The 24,553-nt window shown below is 34.4% G+C and overlaps 2 protein-coding genes across 3 annotated transcripts in view; one reads left to right on the forward strand and one right to left on the reverse strand.

Annotated features, from left to right (window-relative positions):
• Positions 1 to 18,737, forward strand: part of LOC123673189 (adenylate cyclase type 7-like) — a 28,011-nt gene extending 9,274 nt beyond the window's left edge. The window contains exons 3-6 of one of the 2 annotated variants that reach the window (XM_045607646.1): positions 750 to 1,218; positions 4,560 to 6,286; positions 11,503 to 11,755; positions 18,233 to 18,737. In XM_045607646.1, coding sequence (XP_045463602.1) covers positions 750 to 1,218; positions 4,560 to 6,286; positions 11,503 to 11,755; positions 18,233 to 18,516 — 2,733 coding nt within the window. In that variant the 3' untranslated portion in view covers positions 18,517 to 18,737. Of the gene's footprint in view, positions 1 to 749; positions 1,219 to 4,559; positions 6,287 to 11,489; positions 11,756 to 18,232 lie in introns of those variants that run through there. The other variant, XM_045607647.1, reaches the window with a different exon arrangement.
• Positions 18,738 to 18,822: 85 nt separating this feature from the next.
• Positions 18,823 to 24,553, reverse strand: part of LOC123673188 (laminin subunit alpha) — an 83,280-nt gene continuing 77,549 nt past the window's right edge. The window contains exons 40-44 of the mRNA XM_045607645.1: positions 23,698 to 24,030; positions 22,389 to 22,561; positions 21,601 to 21,837; positions 19,644 to 20,025; positions 18,823 to 19,167 (exon numbers count right to left, since the gene is read on the reverse strand). Of these exons, the coding sequence (XP_045463601.1) occupies positions 18,893 to 19,167; positions 19,644 to 20,025; positions 21,601 to 21,837; positions 22,389 to 22,561; positions 23,698 to 24,030 (1,400 nt within the window). The 3' untranslated portion in view covers positions 18,823 to 18,892. The remainder of the gene's footprint in view (positions 19,168 to 19,643; positions 20,026 to 21,600; positions 21,838 to 22,388; positions 22,562 to 23,697; positions 24,031 to 24,553) is intronic.

Consider the following 24,553-nt stretch of genomic DNA (forward strand, 5'->3'; position numbering starts at 1 on the left):
GTTATTGGATCGTTTAAAGGATAAAATCGTTAAAAAACGACCCCATTTAAAGAAAAAAAAGGTGCTGTTTCATCAAGACAATGCGCCGTGTCACAAATCGATGAAAACAATGGCAAAATTGCATGAATTGGGCTTCGAATTGCTTCTGCATCCACCGTATTCGCCAGATCGGGCCCCCAGCGACTTTTTCCTATTCTCAGACTTCAAAAGAATGCTCGCTGAAAAAAAATTCGGCGCCAATGAAGAAGTAATCGTCGAAACTGAGGCTTATTTTGAAGCGAAAGACTAATCGTACTACGAAAATGATATCGAAAAGTTGGAAGATCGCTATAATCGCTGTATTCCCCTCGGAGGCAACTATATTAAATAATTAAATCGAATTTTGGCAAAAAAATGTGTTTTACTATGGTAGAACGGGGGTTTCTCAATTGGCCTGTTAAATGTCCAAATGGTTCTTTCCGTGGAGACAGTACTTAAAGTTCTAGTAATTCCTTTGTTCATATCGTGCATTCCGTGTTATTATGAATGGAACTATGTAAAGCTTGACACTCCGAGCATGTGTCCTGCGGTTGTCTCAAAGCGCGCTGCTGCACACTGTCGATAACTGGCTTGCTGTAACGGGTTGCTATCTCAAGCAGATCGGTGCTAGCCATCATTTATCCTCCATCATTAACTATGTACCGATAAATATTTTCTGTATTGATAAGAAATTTTTTTGGTATTAAATATCAAGAGATCAAAAAATTTAGTTCCAGAAAGAACAAGAAGAACTCCTCATGGCGACTCTGATCCCCAGTTATGTTATAGAAAAAGTAAGAAACAACATTTATCTCTATTGGGACCGCTTAGAAAATCTGAAGTTGAACGTCACTCCCTTCGAGTATAAAACATCTTTCACCCAAATTTTCGAGAATGTAACGATTCTATTCGCCGATGTGGTCAACTATACCGAATTGACAGTTAAATTGAACCCAACCGAGCTGCTTGAAACCTTGAACGACTTGTTTGGAAGCTTTGATGACGTATCCGACAAGCTTGGAGTTCTTAGAATAAAATTTTTAGGGGACTGCTATTATTGCGTAGCAGGATTACCTCCAAAGCCTACGAAGAATCATGCCGAGGCGTGTGTCGATTTGGGACTGGAAATGATTAGGATCATAAAAGAAGTTAGAGCTAAAAGGAGGATAAATATCAATATGCGAATAGGGATACACACTGGTAAGTATAGAAAAATTTTCAAATACCTATGCAGTACTTTATCATTTTATTTTTATAACTTACTGAATCGCTAGTTGATGACAGTCTACTTAATAACTCCCTATGGCTGTGATAGTTCATCGTATAGTGCTAGTGACATGAAAACGTTGTGCACTCTTACCAAAATACTTCGATATTTAAGTAAATATATTGAAAAACTTGTCAAAGATAGCTTCAATCCAAACCCATTTGCTTCAAATAATTCAAACGTTATACAGGATGTTTCATTGTGAAACAGAAATACTAGGTGCATAGGTGGCACCAAGGCGGTTCTGGAGATACCCCATTTATTGGGTCTTCCTGTTTTCGTAGCCGAGATGCAGAGTGTTTTATGTATTTTCCCGTTTCTTTCTGAGGCCATATCAAACGAACCACCAGGTATATTTTCTTCATATTTGGCAAATATGTTCTTAATTGGGAGCCCAAACGAATCATGCAATAACCACCTTGAAAATCCAGGTCCGGGTCAACAAAAAATTATGAATCGTTTGAATCCTCGGAATTTTGAAAATCTGTTTTAATATTCGGACACACCACTAAAAACTAAACTGAGATGTGTACTTCAAATTTTCGCGCAGACAGTTTTACTGCACAAATTTTCAACGTAAAAGTGAAGTTTTTGAGAACTTAGATACCTGAAAGTGATTTGAAGTGACTTTTAACAATGAATTATCAAAAATATTGAATCCATAATTATTTCAGCATTACTTTGTAATTCATTTTTACATGCGAATATTAAAACCGATTTTCAAAATTCCGATGTACAGGGTGTTGTTTCGAGGATTCAAACGATTCATAATTTTATGTTAACCTGGACCTGGATTTTCAAGGTGGTTATCGCATGATACGTTTGAGTTCTCAATTAGGAACATATTTGCCAAATATGAAGAAAATATACCGAGATACACCCCGTATCTCGGCTACGAAGACAGTAAGACCCAATAAATGGGGTATCTCCAGAACCGCCTTGGTGACATCTATGCACCTGTGAAGTATTTCCGTTTCCCAATGAAACACCCTGTATGAGAAACTTGATATAACACAGTGGATCCATAGCATTCACTTCAAAATGCATGAAAAATTACAGCTTAAAACTGATTTGAAAATTACGAAGACCTCGATAACCAGATCAGGGCCGGCGTTAGGGGTGAAACAGTGAAGCGACTGTTTCAGGCGCCTCTTTTCGAAGGGCGGCAATTTAGCTCAGTTTGTGGCCGCCCTTTCATATTTCTGAAGAAAAATAGTCTTGATTCTTAAAAAAAAACATGAGGTTGGTCCGCTTTGCTGCGTTCATCGAAATTCCCTGCAATAAAAATCTCCAAATCGTTTTTACTAAGCCGCCTGTTCAATAAATAACACATGGCTACCCAACCAATATAAGCAGCATTGCCTATTACCCTAATAATTGATTGAGGGATGGAATGTATTTCACAACACAAAGACGAAAAACAACACTTTGAATTACGTGGAAGTTGTTTACATATTCAACATATGGAAAATTCTTACGATTTTGAATTCGAAACTAGTTACTGATAAATGATAAATGTTTCAAGCGGAACATAATATAATATCTTTTTAATCCCATTTAGTTTTCGAAGCTTTGTATGCCTTACCTCCCTTTGTATCTTGTGGTGTGATAGGTAATCTTTCATCGATCGTATGTGATCGATTGTGAATGTGAGAATCAGATATATTACTTACGCATTGTTCATCGGCGTCGAAGAAATCCAGGAATTTATTATAGGTAAAAATGACCGAAAAAGAAAGAAACCCAGTGGAAACGACTTTAGAAGGACTTTGGAAAAATCAAAAATGGCGAATTATCATCGAGGCAGGTGATGTTTTTTGATGGGGGGGAGGGGCTGTTTATTGATACTTCTTCAGCAGGGGCGCCAAAAAATTCAGGAGCCAAATTTGCTCGCGCCGGCATCTACTCATTTGAGATTTTTCCGAATCTTTAGGGCAAATACTCGAGCCAACTGACACTGAACAGAAACCGTATTCTCGACAAGTGATCTTTCAAAACCGAGTTCAAAACGTATACGTTCATTCAGTCTTCACAGCACTGAAAGAACGTATACGTTTTGAAAGATCACTTGTCGAGAATACGGTCCCTGGTCGATTAACAATGTGAAAAAAGTATCATGAAGTAGACCAGTAATTAAATAAGAATAAAATGACCTTAAACTACAATGCGTACAACATAAGTTCATTAAATTGATTATTTTTTTCACGTGTCAAAATTTGATAATTTGGTGATTTCAACTAGAAGCAATGCATTATTTCAGCCAATCATTCGGGATTATACTGATTATTTTTTCACATGTCAAAATCTGACATTTTGGTGGTTTCGACTAATAGCAATGCATTATTCTAGCCAATCATTCGGGATTATACTGAAAATTTCTCACATGTGATTTTTAACCAATCAGAACGTGTATTTCTGACAGATAACGATCGCAACGGATGAATTTCAGTAGAAATTTTTTCCTCGTGGGTACCCAACAGTGAATTATTCTGGAAATTTTTTGATGATTATAATGAAAGAATATTTTTTTTGACAATCTAATTTTTATTTGTTCACATGATAATTCTGATTCATTTCAACTACAAGCTTAGATGTTTTCTAAATTCTTTGGACCATTATGATTATCTAATATTTATATTAAAAAAGCAATTATTATGTACCTACTATGGCAGGTTGATTGGAAGTTGCTTGTTCTTGATTTAGAGTTCTAGATGAAGACGAAAATTGATGTTGTTGGGATAAACACATTTGATGTGGAATTTCCTTAGCAGATACCACACTAGGTCAAATTAAATCCGGAAATTTTTGGCCGAAATTTTCGTTGAGTTGAGTCACCTGCGGGACATTAAAATCAACTGATCCCCATGAAAAAATTTCTGCTCTTTCCGAATATTTTCATCAAATTTCAATATTCCACTATACAGGGTGTTGAATATCACTTGTGAAAAGTCCCATATCTTTCTTATATGGACCTGATTTTTTTAATTAGTTTGAAGATTAATCGATGGACCCAATGGAGTGAATTGTGCGTTTCAAATATCAATCAAATATACTGGGTGTTTCAAAAGTTATAAGGAATTGCAAATATTGTAAATTAATGAACCACCCTGTATCTCGGCTGTAGATTAGACCTATCATATATAGGTTTTTTGGACTCGTCTGGGGTAGCTCTACCAATGAAACACCCTCTATAGAGATAATTTGATTATTTAAGAATTTTTATTGAAAGTAATCACCCGACCATTTTTTTTGTAACAGTGTTGCTTATTTTCAGGTAAAATAATTAGTGGGATAATTGGATACCAGAAAATTCACTTTGATATCTGGTCTAAGGATGTTAGTCTGGCAAACCAAATGGAAACTGAAGGAGAAGCTGGTAAAATACATCTAACGCAACAGACAAAGGATTTGTTGAAGAAGCGTTACAACATCGAACCCACGAACAAAGGGGATTCAGTTCCGAAATTCAAAAATTTAGGTATAAAGACGTACCTCATATCCCCAGAAGATCAGAAAAGTTCTCTTGAGAACAAGATAGATAACATATACATCAAAAAAAGGAATAGCAATATAACGAACAAGAGAATAAGTACCTCTAAAACATCTAATAAAATAGGAATGAATTCGAATAGCGAGAGTGCAGAAGAAACTACAACAAAAGTTAAGAGTGTTCAGTACTACAGCATAATCGAAGAAAATTATTTGGAAGAAGAAAAAGGAAGCGATGCAGAAATAGATTCTTCCCCGAGAAGAACAGCAGAAACAGATTCATCACCGAGAAGAACAGCAGAAAGCACGATAAATAGAAACAGCGACAAAAGTGAATCTAGAGATTCTCAAAGAAGAGCAGCTTTCATGAATGGTAATATCAAAAGGTACCAAGAGGTAATGAGAGAAACTTACGACGAAATGAGCAATGCCATTGAAAACCTCTGTTTAACAAAATATCAACAATGGTTCAAATTCAAAGAAATAAATCCACTGACTCTCCTCTTCACCAGAATAGATCATGAGTTAGGATTCATCAAAATGCAGGACCCACTTTACAAATACTATCTATTGAGCGAAGTTATTCTTGTCATTTTCCTGTTCATCATTCAAAACTTGACTCTTTCAGTGTGGAATTGGGAGTCCTGGTGGATTTATGCAACCCTCGCCGTGCTTTTGTTTATTTTCCTGCCCATTACTTGGATGCATCATATTCTCAAGAGGAGCTCGGTGTATTTTTTGAGAACATGCGCAACTCTTTCCAAACAATTGGCGGATTCAGTTTGGACTAGACTATTCATTTATAGTGTCGTTTCTTGCTTATTTACCCTTTGTGTTTTTTCTGAACTTATAGATTGCCAGAACCGATATTCAGCTCATGAAACTAATGGTAGGAGTCTAAAAGTAAATACGAAGTTGAAAAGTTTTCTTCATCTTTTGTCTGAAAATGATGACGATTATGGGATATGTATAGTACCATGGCATATGACACAAACGTGTGCTTTAGCAGTTATAATGAGTTTTCTATTTCTTCGAATGTTCATGTGGATCAAGTTTGCATACGCACTGATGATTGCGTCTTTGTATTCGATTTGCGTTTGGTGCTACTCTGATGATATCATTAAATCAGATGGTGAAACTTATAACTACAATGTATCACCCAAAGTTTCTCATATCATCGGTCTGATTGTATTAACATTCACCCTCCACATCATCGACAGACAGACGGAATATATGAATAGATTGGATTTTCTATGGAACGAGAAATTGAGAGAGGAGCAATCGAAGACACAGTCCCGCTACATCATCAATAAGATGTTGCTCAACAACGTTTTGCCGGAGCATTTAGCTACGATGTATTTGAATATTGAGAAGCCCCCAGCTGCACTTTATTACGAGGAATATGCCAACGCAGCTGTTATGTTTGCTTCGGTTATCGGTTATCAGATTGAAGATATTGGAGATGATATTCTACTGACGATTATGACGGAGATCATCGGGGATTTTGATAAAGTGAGTATTCTGCTTATTATCTTCATCGATTCATTAATATCTCTTTATTGAAATCCGTTTTGGACTCGTGTTTACTATTGGATTTTGTTGTTGATTGTTTTTGCACGCTTATTCCAGGTTAGGTATGGAACAATCCGTTTTGGTTTACATGTCTTTCATTTGCGAATTAGTTCCGAAAAGGATATCAAATAATTGAGAAATTGAGTTAGCCTTACCGATGACGACATGGGCGCCCGCGGGGGGTGGGGTGCAGTGGAGGCCATGGCCCCCCTTAGATTTTTATTGCCTCATTTTTCAGCACAACACCCTCACTATAACCTTCTCAATCCAAAGGACAAGGAAAAACGGAAAGTAATGGATTCACAAGCATTTTCTGTTTTTCAATGACAATCATGGACGCCTTATTGTTTTTCAATAATTTTCATTTTGCCCCCCCTGAGAAAAATTTTTGCGGGCGCCCATGGATGACGAATTCAAATCCATTCAAATATTCTAGAGAATTGGAAAATTCCAAGCTTATTAGCGGTTATAATGAACGGAAAGTCATCGAATGTGACCAAGTTCACCCTTTGAGATGTTTTTTCAACCCCTGGAAGATCGGCTTTCCAGAGATCTCGGAGAATGAATAATTATATTGGTTCACAAAAATCTTATTGCGAGTTCGGCCCGTCGCTTTAATGGACGAGTCTTTCTAGTTGATTTTCTTTCTTTGGGGACAGGATTAGATTTACAGGTTAATCATAATCAATTAATTCTTTAAAATTGAATATAATAAAACTAAAAATATTATATATTGAGTTTTTTGACTCAACGGCCAAAATTTTATGATACAGAAAAATATCTCCAATGATTTACTATTTGAACAAAAGAAACGAAATAAACAAAGTTATCTATTCAACTTTGATTTTGGGAGAATCGGGACTACTCATTAAAACTTATCTTCAGGGAAGAAAGTATTGGTTTCTCATCAAAACAACAAAAAAAATAAAAATTAAATAGCCAAAAGATCATTAATTGCCCTTATCCCGCGGTGCTAGGTTGGTAAATAGGCCCTGCCTATACCTAGTTTTAATCCTTTTCAACTTTTCCACACGAGACGTGTAATTCCTTTTTATAACTTCACTCCCGATTCGGGCACTCCGACCTAATCTATTCTATACCAGAACAAAAATCTAAACTTTATCAAAAACCCTACTTCGAATCTTACCTAAATCGTCCTTTCTCAGAGTCAAAACAATTCCTTCTTTCTTGAATACTTAAACTCTCTCATCTACTAATTTTCCTTTGCCTTGACCTTATTAAAAATTACTCTGATCCTCAGAAGAAATTGTTTCCAATTTCTAATTTGCCTACAACCTAACGAATTTTCTGCTGTGTCATCTGAGAACGACCAAAACGTATTTACCGAAATTAGATATGCCAAGATTTCCCAGTACTAATTTATTTTTCTCTTATCCCTGAAAAATATATCGATTTCACCAACGTTGTGATAGGATAACTAAGAGAAGCAATATATGATAATGGATATATCCTGCTTCTAAGATAAGATCGGATTACACAAGTCTCACCCGCTCATCTGAATTCAACGTATTTTCATTCTGAATAATAATTTTTATAATTTCCAAATTTCCGATTGATTACACCGTGGTCTACTTGATTTTTCTCATACCTTCGCTTACTACTGCGACCTTCGCTTACTACTGCGGTAAGCATCTTCAGAGATTTTAAGTTCGTAGATTATAGAACATGCCACAATCTAATATGGTGAACAATATAAGACCTAAAAACCTCTGAAGGGGCTGAACCGCAGTAGTAAGCGAAACGTCAGGTGAAAAACCGAAAAGACTACGTCTTAAAAGCGCGGAATTTTCAAATGCTAACAAACAATCCGGCAATCGCTTCCGAAAGTATAGACCTAAGGTTTCGAAATGTTGAGTTCGTTTATGATCATAATACTTTACAATAGTTTCAAATTTATAACCATTTGAATAATTTTGAAACTACCGCGGGAGAGTTGACAATTATTGAAACTTGTGAAGCTTGTATAGCTAGAAATGTTTTTCCTCCAAAGTTCAATATCTCAGCAAACATTTGTTAAAAGTTATCTAGAAGCTCATTGTATTTAGCCATTCCACAGAAATTTGTATCGATGTTTTTAACCTCAAGGTCTTACAACCGGTCCTGGGTTTCTACAATCAATTTTCAACAATAATGTTCTATTAATACTGAGTAATATTTTCCCACAATATGACGTTATTTTTTTTTCTCTGTCAACTGCAATAAAGACATATTATTATTATTATTATTGTTATTGGTTAGATTAGTTTTTCAGATAAGGGGTTCTGTTGATAGGATCCTCCTACAACTCAGCATGAACAATTCAGTAATTATTTTATTAATAGGTTCAACATTGTGTACGGAGCTGAAAATTGTTATTCTTTATATACAATTCGATCGGAAATGTTGTCATGAAGATTGAAATTCTTATTTTATAACAACACCCGATATCCTCCATCGGTTTTTTTCAAGACTCTTCCTGAATTATTTTTGATTTTGGAGACGTGATCCTCATGAAATTTTGCACTAACTTTGAAATTATTATTCCACATCTATATGAAGTATTTCTGTTGAAATATCATAGTAACGAGCGTTCATTAAAATTCGTGGTCAAAACCAAGAGTAGGTACCTACTGTGGAGCAATTAGAGTTGTGTTTCTGTGATTACAAGTAGCGCTTAGCTTGTACCATATCACTAACATTTGTTTACATACGAACTTCGAATCTGGAAACTATATATGGTACACGCTATAAGCACCACTTGTAACCACAGAAAATCAACTCTAATTTCTCCGCAGCACTCTTGATCACGAATTTTAATGAAAGCTCGTTATATCTGGGTTCTTTGCCAGCGTAATCAAGAAAAAGAATAAATCTTTGTTTGTTTATGACTCATTTTTTTAGTTCGATGCATGTTGAGTTAGATGAAAAATAAAGGATAGACGGATTTTTTCTGTTAGCTGTAATTATGTTAAGAATATCTTTGGATTTATACGATTAATTCGATCCATAAAGGCAAAAGGATATATTTGTTGCTTCTTTTCAACAATTTCATTTCGAACGAATACTTTTGAAATAAGCAGGAAACAAAAATTTCGAACGATCACATTTACGGAACCCCGGTCGAATTTTGCCATTAACGAAGTCATTTCGGGCGTTCGAGATCAAAGCCCAACCTGAAAATTTCTGAAAATTTGTTTTATCTGAAAGTTTCACAAGTATAAGTAGACACACCCGTTTTCTAAGCATCTTATTTTAAACTCAAAACACGACGTAAGCGCTATAGTGAAAAGGAATTAATATCATTAAGATACAAAAAGGCTGATTCCTTCAAAAGTCGCCATTTTAATCTTAAGGTTTTTCAAGAGTAAGTGAGCCCACCAGTTTTTTAGGCATCTTAGATTAATACTATGAACATGAGAAATATTATTTTCTATTTATAATGATAACATCCTTAGATTGATACCGTGTAATCACGAAATATATCAGGTGTGTGAATAAGTCTTTCCCGTTTTTTGTAAGAGATGGCGCCACCAATACTGTGCGAGTATTTAATGGTTACATATGTCATAATCAAAGCTTATTCATCTGTCAACAATTCCACACTAACACATTAGTTGAAATTTTTTCGCATCATAAATTTTTGAAATCGTGAAAATGTCGAAATTTGAGCCGAGTCGACGTCATTTGCGGGAAGTTTCCCTTTATTGGTTCAATTTGAAGAAATCTGCTGCCGAGGCGCATCGGTTGCTTCAGGAAGCTTATGGAGAAGGTTGTGTCGATGATTCAAGTGTTCGCGGATGGTTTCGACGCTTCAAAAGTGGCGATTTCGACGTGGAAGACAAGGAGCGTTCCGGGCGGCCGCAAATCTTTGAAGATTAAGAATTGGCGACTTTGCTTGATGAAGATTCGTGTCAAACGCAAGAAGAACTTGCTGAAGCATTGGGAGTTGACCGAACAACCATTTCCAAGCGTTTGAAAGCCATGGGAATGATCCAAAAGCAAGGAAATTGGGTGCCGTACGAACTGAAGCTGAGAGACGTCGAACGGCGTTTTTTCACTTGCGAACAGCTGCTTCAGCGACATAAAAGAAAGGGTTTTCTGCATCGTATCGTGACTGGCGATGAAAAGTGGATCCGTTACGATAATCCGAAGCGAAGAAAATCATGGGGACTACCCGGCCATGCATCATCATCGACGGCCAAGCCAAATATTCATGGCGCCAAGCTCATGCTCTGTATATGGTGGGACCAGCTAGGTGTGGTTTACTATGAGCTTCTGAAACCGAATGAAAGGATCACAGGCGAGGTCTATCGACGACAATTGATGCGTTTGAGCCGCGCACTGCGAGAAAAACAGCCACAATACTCCGACAGGAACGACAAAGTTATTTTGCAACATGACAATGCTCGCCCACATGTTGCACAGCCGGTGAAAACATACTTAGAAACGCTCAAATGGGAAGTCCTACCCCACCCGCCGTATAGTCCAGACATTGCTCCGTCTGATTACCATCTCTTCAGATCGATGACACATGGCCTGGCTGACCAGCACTTCCATTCCTACGAGGAAGCCAAAAAATGGGTGGATGACTGGATAGAGGCCAAACCGGTCGAATTTTTTCGCAACGGGATTCGTATGTTGCCAGAAAGATGGGAAAAATTTGTAACTAGCGATGGCCAATACTTTCAATAATTCATTTGTAACCATTTTTTCACAATAAAGGCTCAAAATTTGAAAAAAAAACGGGAAAGACTTATTCACACACCTGATATTTAACATAAAATTCTGGATTTTAAGTAAACTGGACGATTTTCTGAAAAAATGATAAATTTTTGTGATGAGTAGGTATGCCCTCCAAGTTAACTCTGAGAAATTTTTGCTGTACATTTCATAGATAAATGAGGAAATTGTCCAAAAATTCCTTACTTCACGTTAGTGCTTCCTGATTTGTATTTTGGCATGCTGACCTTGAAAATCTAAAACTCATCATACATATTACAAAATTCAAAATATTATCGTATCATATCAGTATAATCAGCGGTGTTTCTTCTGATGATAAACTGAGAAATTTGAAGTATCATATTAAATAGTAATTAATATCAATCTTTTGGAACGATAATTCATTTCAATGAAGTGTCGGAAGTTTTAAATTTCAGCTAATATTGAAAAATGGTTTCGGACATCCCATCGAGAAGATTAAAGTCGCAAAATGGACTTACATGGCAGCGTGCGGAATTTCTCCTGGCTACGGTGATGTAGATAGGACTGACCCATCGATTCAAGTAGAGGCTCTGATAAAATTCGCCTCTGCGATGATCAGCCAACTGAACAAACTCAATCGACAACATTTTCAGGATATGAAACTGAGAGTGGGAATTTCTAATGGAGCTATAGTAGCTGGTGTTGTAGGTGAGTTTGACAGATATCTTTCATCTTGATCTCTTTCAGCACGCCGATTTTAAAATATCCACTCAAAATGCATTTTAGATCATTCTTAATAACAGCATCCAGTTTGGGCAGTAGATGGTCCCAAACGAATTACTTAGATGATTTCCTATTGCGTTCTACTGACCCAACTTCGATAAAATTAGTTATGGTTGTTTGGATTAGCACGAAAGTAGTACTATAAAATATCAATTTTTCCGAATATAGGAATACCGATGAGCAAACGAGATATACTCCGTATGTTCATATCTCACGTTTCCGATTTTGATGAAATGAGTTATACAGAGTGGGCCATTTTAAAAGAAACAGCGGCTCTCTGTAGGTCGGCAGTACCGAATTATATAAAAATGCTCGTACACATCAACTTCATTTTCGAGGAAACATCGTCCGGGATAAAATTTACCAAAAATACATTCCATACCTCAGAGCTGTGACCGCCACTCCTAAATACTCAAATGACAACACATGGCGAGTGATCAAGCGCGGTCCAAGAGGGGGGTCAAGTGGGTCATGATCCCCCCACCAAAATGGAACCACCTAACACTCAATATGCGTTTCAAGCAGACAAGGTACGAAAATGGTCCCATCAAAAAACTTGAAGACCATAACGGCGACCCCCCCCAAAATTTAAGGCTGGGGCGCCCTTGCAAGTGATGCCTCATTTGAAAGGTAATATTCTCATATTGACACATTTCAATCAGCATTTCGTGCCTAGGCTACAAAGTTACTACTTTCCTGCCTAGGTAGCAAAGTGATTATTCGCAATGCGAATTAATAAAGCATTCGATATTTTCTGACAATCAATATTTTTTGCCACCTTCCTTTTTTCTGGAGATGTAAGTACTTTCAAGTCGCTATCACTGTCCATAATATAAATATATCCGATATTTTTCCAAAAAACTGTCAGATATTTCATGAGTTGTCAAACCATCCCAGCAAACCATGTTGTTATATGCGCCTTCCCGTTACATAACATCCCTAAGAAATGAGGTATATACCTGATACATCTCAAAACTAATGTATCTGATACATAACATTTCATATATCCATGAAATTATTTGACTTATTCATATATCATATATGTAACATTGTTATATTACTGAAGTTACGTATATGATACATCTTCCAGCATCCCTAAAAACAATATAACTCTGATATCTACTAGTGTGTAATATAGTTACATATCATATATGTAACATTCGCAATATATATTTTACATTGCTAATATTATGTAAAAGCTATGTAAATATAGCATATTCATGATATATTACTCAGATCTATACAAGTACTCTTATAATACATAACCTTTATTAAAGTTGAACTGTTTAGAGATTTTTGCCAGGACTAGTGCAGTGAAAAGTGATATGCATTTTCTAACTTTTGATTGTTAGTTAGAAGTGATGAACTATAATAATAATAATATTCAATATTCTTTGATTTTTCATCAATTCCGGATTACTTTCATCGTGGAAATATGTGAGATAAGAAGTGAAAAACTGTAATAATAATATTCAACATTCGATGATTTTTCACCAATTCCAGATTAGTTTCATAGTGAAAATATGTGAGGTAAGTGAATATAAGTATACTTCGACAACGTAACTACATTTAGATATATAAATGCTGTTGTATGTGCCTTTCATTTTGCTTTTGTACTTGCATGCCTGTTAATAGCATAGGTATATTTGCTGCATGTTTTTGTGGATCGTTAATGGAATGTGTGCATGGTTTCTGTCTTCTTCATTCAAATTATATGCATTTTGATATTTTTCCTTTTTATGGTAATTTGCATTTGGGTGTATATAGTTCTGAAGTAATACCACAATTGTTTTATCATCTAAATAAGAAGTATCTGAATAGTGCGCTAGTTTTTACTACTTAGACTATTTTTCTGCTATACTTTATTTATGTTTGTGATGTCTATACCTATGTTATTCTCTGCTATTCGTGAAATTAAAACATCTAGATTTCATATATGCACAATACACTTTTCTTCCATCATTATTAATGACCAATGTCAGATCACATAAGGATGCTATTTGAGAAATAGATTCTGATAAGTTTAATCAAATGTTTTAGTATGATATAAATAATTTTGCTGTTTCAGAGTGAGGAATCACCTCCTGAAGTTTACTCATGTATTCAAAACTTTCATAACTTTATATTATGTAAGAAATTTGTTATTCATCCAATCAGGAAACCTCGTTACTGAGAATTTTAATTGTAAATACCATTTTTTAATAACATTCCAATATGTTTAGGTTTTGTATCTCAATCTTTTATCCAATGTGCAGACTTTGAGAAGATAGATATCAGCCGAGAGTGGATAAGGCTGGCCACATTGAGGATCAAGAGACAAAAATAAGTTTTGGTTGATGTAGGTACTTTGATTACATTAAAAATTTTCAATAATTCTATGATCTTTCATTTAACAAACACCCAATTGTTAAATTATTAAATCCTGTTTTACTATTCATAAATTATTTGTAATATTTCAAATGTGGTGCATACCAAACGTAGGAATCTGGTTTTTGTTGAATTTTCTAGGTTCAAAATAATAATATTGTTGACTAAAAAATATCTTTCTAGCAAAAAATGAAAGATGGAGTTTAAATATATATTTTTGGAATGCACCTTAATTCATAAGTATCTCTTTTCATGTAATTTATAAGTGATATATCTCTTATTAATTGATGTTGGCTAGATACCAGCAGTTTTAGTTTCAATTGGTATTGTGTATCATTTGTTATATTTTTGTTTGGAAGGTATTGAAAAAAATTCCAACAAATTCACTAAAACATAATTTGTGTGGTGTCGGCATATTTAGATTTTTTATATGTAGTTTGATTAGTTTTTCCTCCAGAAAGAATTGTACAGGTATGTATTGTTTTTGAATTGCATAGAGAATTTACTTCTGAGTACCTATATGTAATATAAACATTCAGATAACTATTACATTTTTCTTATGTCTCTTGTTTGTAGCAGATATATTTCTTTTGGTTATATCACATAGAACGGATAAATTTTTTTATATTGCATGGTGAACTTTTTACTGAGTATATATTATGTAATATAACCATATATAGGTTGGCCCAGTTCTTGTAGAGTAACTTGGTGTATTCACTTTTAGGATGAAAGCGTCATAGTCACTTTATAGGTCAATAAATTCACAAAAACATAAGGAGGTTATTGACATCAGGTTGTTCAAAATTAAAGATTTTATTGATAAATCTGGTAACTTGAACAACCACGATATAACTTCCTTATTATGAAATTACGACCCATATTCATATTATGTTTTCATCTTAAAAACTGAAAACTCTCACAACTGTTATTCTACAAAAAACTGAGCCAGCCTGTATATATTTATATTACATAAAAAGGATGTACCATAAATATTACAGATGTAATATACCAGCGATGTATCATGTATGTTACATGAAATGTAACAGCTACGTATATGATACATAAAGGATGTACCATAAGTATTACAGATGTAATATACCAGCGATGTATCATGTATGTTACATGATCTGTACATGATACATGGCAATTTTGTTACATGTTATGTAACGGAAGGCGGACATAGAGCGGTCGTTGAGCGGTACTAGAAAGGCGCGTGTATGTTACATTGTTATGTAACATAGATCGTTGTAATATATATGTTATGTCTTTGATACGTATTTGTGTTTGCTGTGTTTGTTCCATAGTTTACGGACACAGTGTATATGTTGAGATGCATCTTAATATATGTCGATGATAATTAATTATCATCGACATATATTAAGATGCATCTCAACATATACACTGTGTCCGTAAACTATGGAACAAATTCATTTTTAGCTAAACAGACCATTTTAAGGAATAATCCTGAAACAAATCGATTATTGATTTTAATTTACCGTATTTCAAATTAATAATCTATACAGGGTGAATTAATTTCGAGTAATGACGTCACCGTCATTTTTTTTAAATGGAACACTCCCATTTTGTCTCAATTTTCCGATTACAATAGATGAGCTGATTCCAAACATGTATCACATGTTGATTCCAATTGGTACAGGGTGGATAAAAATAATAAATTAAATGTAGGCAATAATTGAAACATTCACGAATACCAAAAATATTGTAGTACTAAACTGTCATTGAACAGCAATAAATTAGTAAACAAATAAGGACATTTCATAAAAAACTAGACGACTATGTTTGTTTAAATTGATAAGAAATGATTTCTTTCATATTCTGTCTGCTAGACCACAAGTAGGTACCAAAAATGTTTGGAAACAGCTCATGTTTATTAATCTAAAAATATAACAAACATTTGTTACATTCAAATCAATTGCCGCTAGACAATAAGTATTTTTGGTAATATAGTTAATATAACTAACAAAGAATGTTACGCGTTAATTTATGAGCACACACAAAACTATTGTATTTTTGTCCACCCTGTACCAATTGGAATCCATTTTTGGAATCAGCTCAGCTAGAGTAATCCGAAAATTGAGACAAAATGGAGGTGTCCCATTTAAAAAAAATGACGATGACGTCATTACTCGAAAGTAATTCACCCTGTATATTAGATTATTATTTTAAAATACTGTGAATTTAAATAAAAATCGACGTGTTTCAGGATTATATAAAATAGTCTGTTTAGCTAAAAATGAATTTGTTCCATACTTTACGGACACAACCAAATATTCCAACAATTGTGATTTCTATCAAATTTCGTTTTAATTTATCACTACAGGAATAATAGAAAGATTGTGGGAATTGTAATAATTTGCAAATATGTACAGGGTGGGCAAATTTCGATGTTTTAGCACTACAACTTTTAAACCAAAGGAGATAGACAAAATCTGATACCCAATTCTTGGTCTCTTTTTCAGAGAAACAAACAAGGGTAGTATTCTTTTTTGGCCACCCCTTTTTTTTCTTTTCGAGTTATAATCGAAAATTGTAAAAATGGTGATATCGAAAAACATTTATATCTCCGTCAATACTGTTGATAGAGCTCTGAAATTAAAACATTATGCAGGCACTTTTTTACGACGAATTCAGTGGCGTGCTCGTCTCTTCAAAAAGGTTTTTAATTACGAAGCTTCGACCCAAAGTTATGTTTTTTCGAATGGGAACACTAGATTTCTATGTCAGTTTTTCAAAGCTTAATTTTTCCTGATTTCAAAAATATATAACATTGTATGGTATGTATTAATATAAATAATAGAAAATGGTCAAAAACCTTTTTTTACCTAAGAGTCTTAATATTTCTATGGTTGCAACTGTTGATGAACACAGCAAAAATAGAGATTCTTATAACAAGAGCAGTGTCCTTTCGTTAATCTGATTATTTCTATGCTTTTTACTATTTTCCACAAAATTCTAGATACCTATATTTTATAAATTTTTCATTTCAAAATGGATTCGGAAATAACGAAAAGATCCACATGATCGGCTGTTTCAATCGAGAGAGTTGTAATGAGATGGATGCATTAGAAGATTATTCTCATAGATATCCAGGATTTCTTTGTATTTTTCTGCGTTCATCAACTGTTGAAATTATGGAAATATTGAGACTCTTAGATAAAAAAAGTGTTTTGACCATTTTCTATTATTTATATTGATACAAACCATACGACGTCATATATTTTTGAAATCAGCAAGAATTGAGCTTTCAAAAAATAACACAAAAATAAGGTGTTCCCATTTGAAAAAACATAACTTTGGTTCACAGCTTTGTAATTAAAAATCCTGTTGAAAAGACGAGTACGCCACTGGATTCTACGTAAAAAACTGCCTGTATATTGTTTTAATTTCAGAGCTCTATCATCAGTATTAACGGAGATATAAATGATTTTCGATATCGCCATTTTTCCAATTTTTGCTTAGCTCGAAAACAAAAGAAGATGGCCAAAAAAGAATACTACCCTTGTTAGTTTCTCTGAAAAACAGATATATCCCTCGCCTCCTTAGTGGGGAATGGTGACTTTTTCCATAGTATACTATGCTTTTTCGTATCACATAAGGGTTAATGTCCCAAGCAGGCCGTTCTTCCGAGAGGTGCGCAGAACACGACGCTATCCCTCGGGCAAGCAAAAAGTCACTACACTGTTTTCAGGGTTTTTACCCTATATAACCAAACCTCCAACGAAATTGAACATGATGAAATGAATCTAAGATGATCATAATTTCCTAATCTGAAGTCAATGAACACACCCCTTCTCCCCTAATTTTTTTTTAGCTACGGCCTTGGTCCATTGTGAACCATTCATTTTCATTTGGTATAAATTAAGAGAATGAATTTAATTTTAGAATTTATTGCACAACTAAAGAGACTAGTAAACTAGGCTTTGACAATTCGAGAAATAAAAAGCCATACAGAGGACGAGATTTTAGAATAATGGTGTGATGATAATTAAATGAACTTATGCGATCTTTTTGCAGGTTCCAGGAAACCGTTATATGATATTTGGGGAGATCCAGTAAATATGGCGTCTAGGATGGATACTACTGGAGAACCAAATAAAATCCAAGTGTTAGAACGTACAGCGAATATAATAAAAAGCAGGGGTTATAAATGCACCTTGAGAGGAAACATTCAAGTGAAAGGATTGAAAGGTCCAGTACCTACATATTTTGTGGATTTGGATGAAAATTTCGATTTGATTAGAAATGAAGTGAATGACAGAAATATGAATTCAAATCTTTCCATTGGTTTATCACTATGATCTGTTGTTCCATTTCCCATCTTCATTGATGAAAGAAAATTACTTCCAATTTCAATAAATTTAAGAAACTTGCATAAAATAATATAAATCTTTCAGATTCTCACTTAATAAGAGATCGTACTTCAAAAATAGTTGTATTATAATGATGGAAAAATTGTGATTATATATTTATATCTATTTATTAAACTTGATAATAAATGTTATAATAAGAATTTTTGGCAGAAACAGTATTCTCTATATATTCCATGAAATAATGATAGTATATAGTATCAAAAAGAGCTGAAAGCAGGAATATTCAAAATATACTTATATTAATATCAACTTTTATTTTTCACTTATACAATAATAGCTTATTTTAATCTTTGATTCCACCTCTTCAATTGGTTCTACATGATCCAACTATAACGTTTCCATGCGCCATATTAGGTGTTAATGAAACAAAATCGTCATTGAGATACACGTTTCTTATACATCCAACATAAGCTTGATTCGACGACAAACCTCTAAGCCTCTTCACGTTGCTGAGGAACCTGTGACCACCAAGGAACAGTGTTCCACCGGTGCTTGTGGAAATTGCCCGGTGATCTCCCAGTTTGGGACTGGTGAATACGTTATCTACCGATAGAGTGACGACATTTTTGGATTTCACAGCTGAAAAAAAATATTATTGTATAACTATACATTCGAATTCGAATTTCGCATTTATTTTATATTGGTGTCTATTATAGGATTTATTTTATACTGAAAGAGGTATATGTTGTTTCCAAGGGCACAATTTGTCCATGAATGAAAGAGCGCTCATAATCTCTTTACTTTATCTCAGTGCTTCCCATTGTTTTTGGTCTCTAGATAAGCTTTTTATTTGAAAGAAATGATCAATAATTTCTACCATTATGTCACCAAGTTTTGATTCTCATTGATCAAGCTTTTCATTGTACCAACTGAATAAAACTTGTGTTGCAAAGAATTCCTATCAAAATATATCTTTGAAGTCAGTTATATATTTTTTTTCGCGAAATATTAAATTAAATCAATACTCAAAGTGTGAAATGTTCAGATAGGTTATATTTTTTTCTCCTGGCAGTTCCAAATGTTACACCAAATAAGAGAATAAATTTAAAGCTTACCTTGAATGTTGTGCCAATTACCATCACAGAAGTAGTAGGGAGTTTTTGGTTCAAATATGGCAGTAATAGGACCGAGACCATTTTCTGCCGTAAGTTTCATGGAACCATTAACCATCTCAAGAATAAAATAGTCCTTTTTACCATGAACCGACATCAAAATACCTGTGTCGAGTCTAGGTTTTATGTCTAATTTAACGTTGAAAGTTTGACCAACATGGAATTTCTCCTTGAGTTTGATGAAACTCGATTTTGTACCATAGAAGAATGTTCCGAATTCGACATTATCTGAACAAGGAACCACTCCATGTTTCTTTGGATTCGTCATGAGTTTTCCATTCATATGGAAGCTTCTTATACAACCTTTGAACTTGTCTGTGGTGTTCTGGAATATATATATATAACTAATCAATATATATGTATTGGCATATGGTGTCTAGATTTATTTATTGAAGACCACGACTATTTGTGAATGGATTTCCAATAAGAACAATATAAAAGGTTTCTCAAGGTTATAGTTAAACGATTAAAAACATGATGCAACTGTAAGAAAAAAGTATCAGATATCAGAATAAATAATTTCGCTAGTTGAAGCTCAACAAAATATCATATTCTCAAATCAAATGATCACTGCGAAACATCCGTTTTCAGTTGATTCCAGCTAATATGTTCGAAAAAGCTTTGGTGATTCAATTATTCTTCCTGAGTGTTTTATTTGAAACAGTGTCCTACTTCAAAAAATTTCAGATGAATACTCTATTGAATAATATCCATTTTGTATATCGTTGAATTTATGGAAATTTTAGATAGTACTGTTGAGAATCGCCCTATATATGGCGGGAAAGATGCGGTGTGTAATAGTTGTTTGTGATCGGAGTTAACGGAGTTGTCAATTTTCGTGGAAGAAAATATATGCTTTTCCCTTCTTTTTACTATATTTGCTTCAATGGTGTATTATAACACCGGGTAGGTGTTATAATTCCCCACATAATTTGAGGACGGTGACAAGACAATAGAAGAAAAATGGACGAGCAGAAAAAATCATTAGATGTTCATAGAACCTCTATTACCCAAATTCATGATGCTGCTATCGATGAATTGCAGTCCTCTCAACCTCAACCTGATTCGATTAGAGTTCAAGGAGAACTGCATACTCTCCTACAGAAAATAAATACTCTTATGGAACTGGACAAGAAAATGCTAGATGCTGATTGTGGTGATGTAGACGTTGATAAGGGATGGAGAATGCTGATCAATATATTATGTAATATACTATTATGACGATTCAACATCCTCAAAATCTGCTCCGTTCTCCATATGGGGTAACAACTAATACTTCCGGTGATAAGTTAGTACATGTCCTAGAAAAATGAAGCTTCCAATAATCGAATTACATAAGATTGGTGGACATATTCCAGATTAGCTAAATGTTTGAGAGCAGTGAATTTATTCGCTTCACTGAATTGGTTAGAGATATCTGAATATCAAAATAAGTTTCAGGAAGAGCATGCTCGGAATTCAAAAAACTTCCACTATTTTATGTGACTGTGAATCAATTGTTAACTCTACAGTTTAGACCTTTAAACGTACATTTCCGAATATGACTCGGATTTAGCCACTTTAACCCTTCGATGTTCATGTCCCAAATGCGGGTATTAGTAATCTAGATAAGGTGGATGCAAATACGATTCGGAGAAGAGTGAATTATATAGACGAAAAATAAGAGAGGATTTAAGAAAGAAATTCTGTAAAGAATATTAAAAGAGAGAAACATGTTAGTCGTGATCCTCAAATTGAAGAAAAAAACTGATATCCACTAGTTTTACCACATAAGAGCTTTTGCGTCATTCTCCTGGCTTGCTCATGCAACATGTTTCGGCCGAATTTATATTTATTTGTGTACTTCACTTAATGAAGGAAATAGGCGACCAATTTTAAATAATGTATCATTTTTTCTTACCAAATTTCCATAGACAACATTGTAATCTGAAGGCTCCAGTCCTCCTATGTAAAATGGCAGCGATAATTCCAATTTTTCAGCAGAAGATTTTCCAGACGTCATATATTTTCTGTCGACAACTAACTTTCCATTTGAACCTTCACGGCTGATTTCAACCAGATGCCAGGTATCATCGTTGAATTTCACGGGAGATTTGATCAGAGCAGGTCCTGAACCATTTGTATAAGTGAACACAAGCTGAAAACATTTGATACAATTATGAAGCGTACAGGTAGATAAAGTTCCTTGATTAAGAGTTACCATAACATATCAAGTAACCAAAAGAGTTGTAACGGTTTTTTTAACATAATATATTTCATTTTGTTAGAACGATATTTCCACTTTGTATAACACATTCCGTTATTTTCTGCTGTTGATTTATGTCGTTTATCTTTCTATTTTGCATGGCAATGATTACCATGCAAAATTTGGTATCACGTTAGCAGAAGCTCATTGAGAGTAAATGTTGCAATTTTGTTGAATTATTGTACTTATATTACTGGTTTCGAATCAATAGGATAATAGTTTGTTTTTCAATATTTTCTAAAATATGTTATATAAAACTGGATGTAACTAGCTGGAAGACTGCGGTCGATAGCCATTTGATTACATGATCAATAAATTTAGTTTCTCTCTCTTTCTCCTGGTTTCTGATGAATACTTATATTTCGTTGACAAAAACCTCTTCTGGTTACTTCCTACATACATTTCAGTTGAGAGCTCATTATTCGTTTTGAATTTTTACTTACATATCCATCTTGTAAGATAAGAGACATGTATGAATCATGAGAAGGAGAGCGATCTGATATGTAGAAAATAATGCCATTATTTTCTGCAGTTTTGAACTCTAAGTGGTAATCGGAGGACTTTTTGAATCTTCCTCTTGGCGTGTTGTATTCTAATCTTCCTTCCTTTTGTGTTCCTGTAATAAAAGAATTATTTAGAATAATAATTTTTGAGAATTCAAGACTGATGAAGCCATGGAATTTATAACTTATCTTCCATCAATTTTTGGATCCCATTCAAAAAAGATTCAAATTCACTTGGGTGTCCAAGTATTATACAAGGCGCCCAAATGCTTATAATCTGTTAATTCTGACTGGAAAATGGTCTCAATCGGGTTGACTAAGGTGAAATTCAATAATAGGAAGCCGTGAATAAACACAATTACTTCAGAAGTTTTGAGTTTGGTTTTTCATAAATGTTACTACACTGTTAATAAAAGACGTGGAAAAACCTATTTGATCCATAAAACAAATAATCCTATGTACACATCAATCCTAAGAGAGCAAACACATTTTATGAAGATAAAGAAAGAATACTGAAGGAGAACATCGATCGAATTAATTTTTACAGCATTCACAGTTATTGACTCGATATCATCACTCATAAAAGGGCTGTTGAAGTTTCCAGCAATTCAATTTGCCATTTTGGCTACTTTCATTGGCTGCATCTATTACTTCTTAATTATATTTCTTGTAATTCGAATAAACCAGAGGGGGATTTTTGAGGTGAGAATTTTCACTATGTATATTCAAGTAAGTATATTCAAAGTCAGTTGAAGCAGGTCAGAATAATTATTATACTATACAAGGGTTTTCTAAGTTCCCAGAAATTTATTGTCTTACCAGTCCTTTCGAATAAATCTCTAATAAATAGTATGTGTCGATTTGGTTGCATTCATTGCTCAAAATGCTACACGTCCTACTGAGTGGCAATTTGATGGCTGTTATTGGTGATATTTGTGCTCATCTTCCACATCTTATCAATAAAACTGGTTTGGGGAGTTATTAAGAGCCGTTCAAGATAATTTAATCACACCGACGAAGCATTCTACAGTCAACAAAAGCTATTCGCGTTACGAATAATTGAATGATTTTTTGATCAAAATCGAAAAATTATTTGAAAAGTTTATCATTGCAAATACTAACCAATAGAAGGCAAGTAACGTTGGAAGGTATTATTATCTGGGTGGCTGACCACTCTATTATTATTCATCTATTAAATGAAGATGTCACGAATCCTCAATATTATAGAAAATTGAGAAAACTAACGTACCAAATCTAAAGGAGTTGGGATCTAGGCTGCTATCTTCAGCCTTGGGATTCAGTTGAAGGGCGCATCCTGTCTTTGGAGCTGGTGTTGTCTTTGGTCGTAGCGTACCAATCGGACCTCTAGGGTGCGTCGTTTCCTCTTTCTCAGGCTCTATGGTTTGAATTGGAGCGGATGTTGTGGTTGTGGTGGTTGTTGATGTGGTTGTAGTTTTTATGGTAGTCGTTGTTGTAGGTAAGGTCGTCGTTGTGGCTGGAGTTGTCGTAGTAGTTTGTTCTTCGTCCGAATTTTGTGCCTCTACAGGTACTTCGTATCCTCCGTCTCCTCTTATTGTTGTACCTGAAGCATTATCATTTTTAAGGGTAAGAAAAAATATATACAGGGTGTTTCACGAATTATTGTACAGGCTTTCAGGGCAGATGCAGGATATTTTGTTGTGTGTCTGATTTCAGCCAGGTTTTAGTAGTAATAGTGACAGTACTTTATTGTTCATAAACAAACAAACAAATGGCCATCGACCTAAGGTCCTTCAGCCTCAATATCTAAAATTTTTCCCGTTGGTATACTCGCGTCCCCTCAGGTGGCGCCCTCACAGGTTAGAAATGCTGCCTTAAGTCATGATACTGAGAATTTAAACTTATTCAATATGAATTAACGCATTATTCGGAAAAGCACAGGTCCGCGTTAACTATGAATCGAAAATTCCAGGTAATCAATTGCTCATAAAATATTGATGCGAAGTGTGCCATTATTTCAAATGAGCTTGTTTGAAAGAGTACCCATTGTAGATTCTGAGGAAATTTTCACTTTTCGAAAATTCGATATACATGGTGTTTTTAAAAGATGTGGAATAAAGAATATA

The sequence above is a fragment of the Harmonia axyridis genome, chromosome 2 (genome assembly GCF_914767665.1).
Source record: "Harmonia axyridis chromosome 2, icHarAxyr1.1, whole genome shotgun sequence".
In the NCBI taxonomy this organism is placed as follows: Eukaryota; Metazoa; Arthropoda; class Insecta; order Coleoptera; family Coccinellidae; genus Harmonia; species Harmonia axyridis.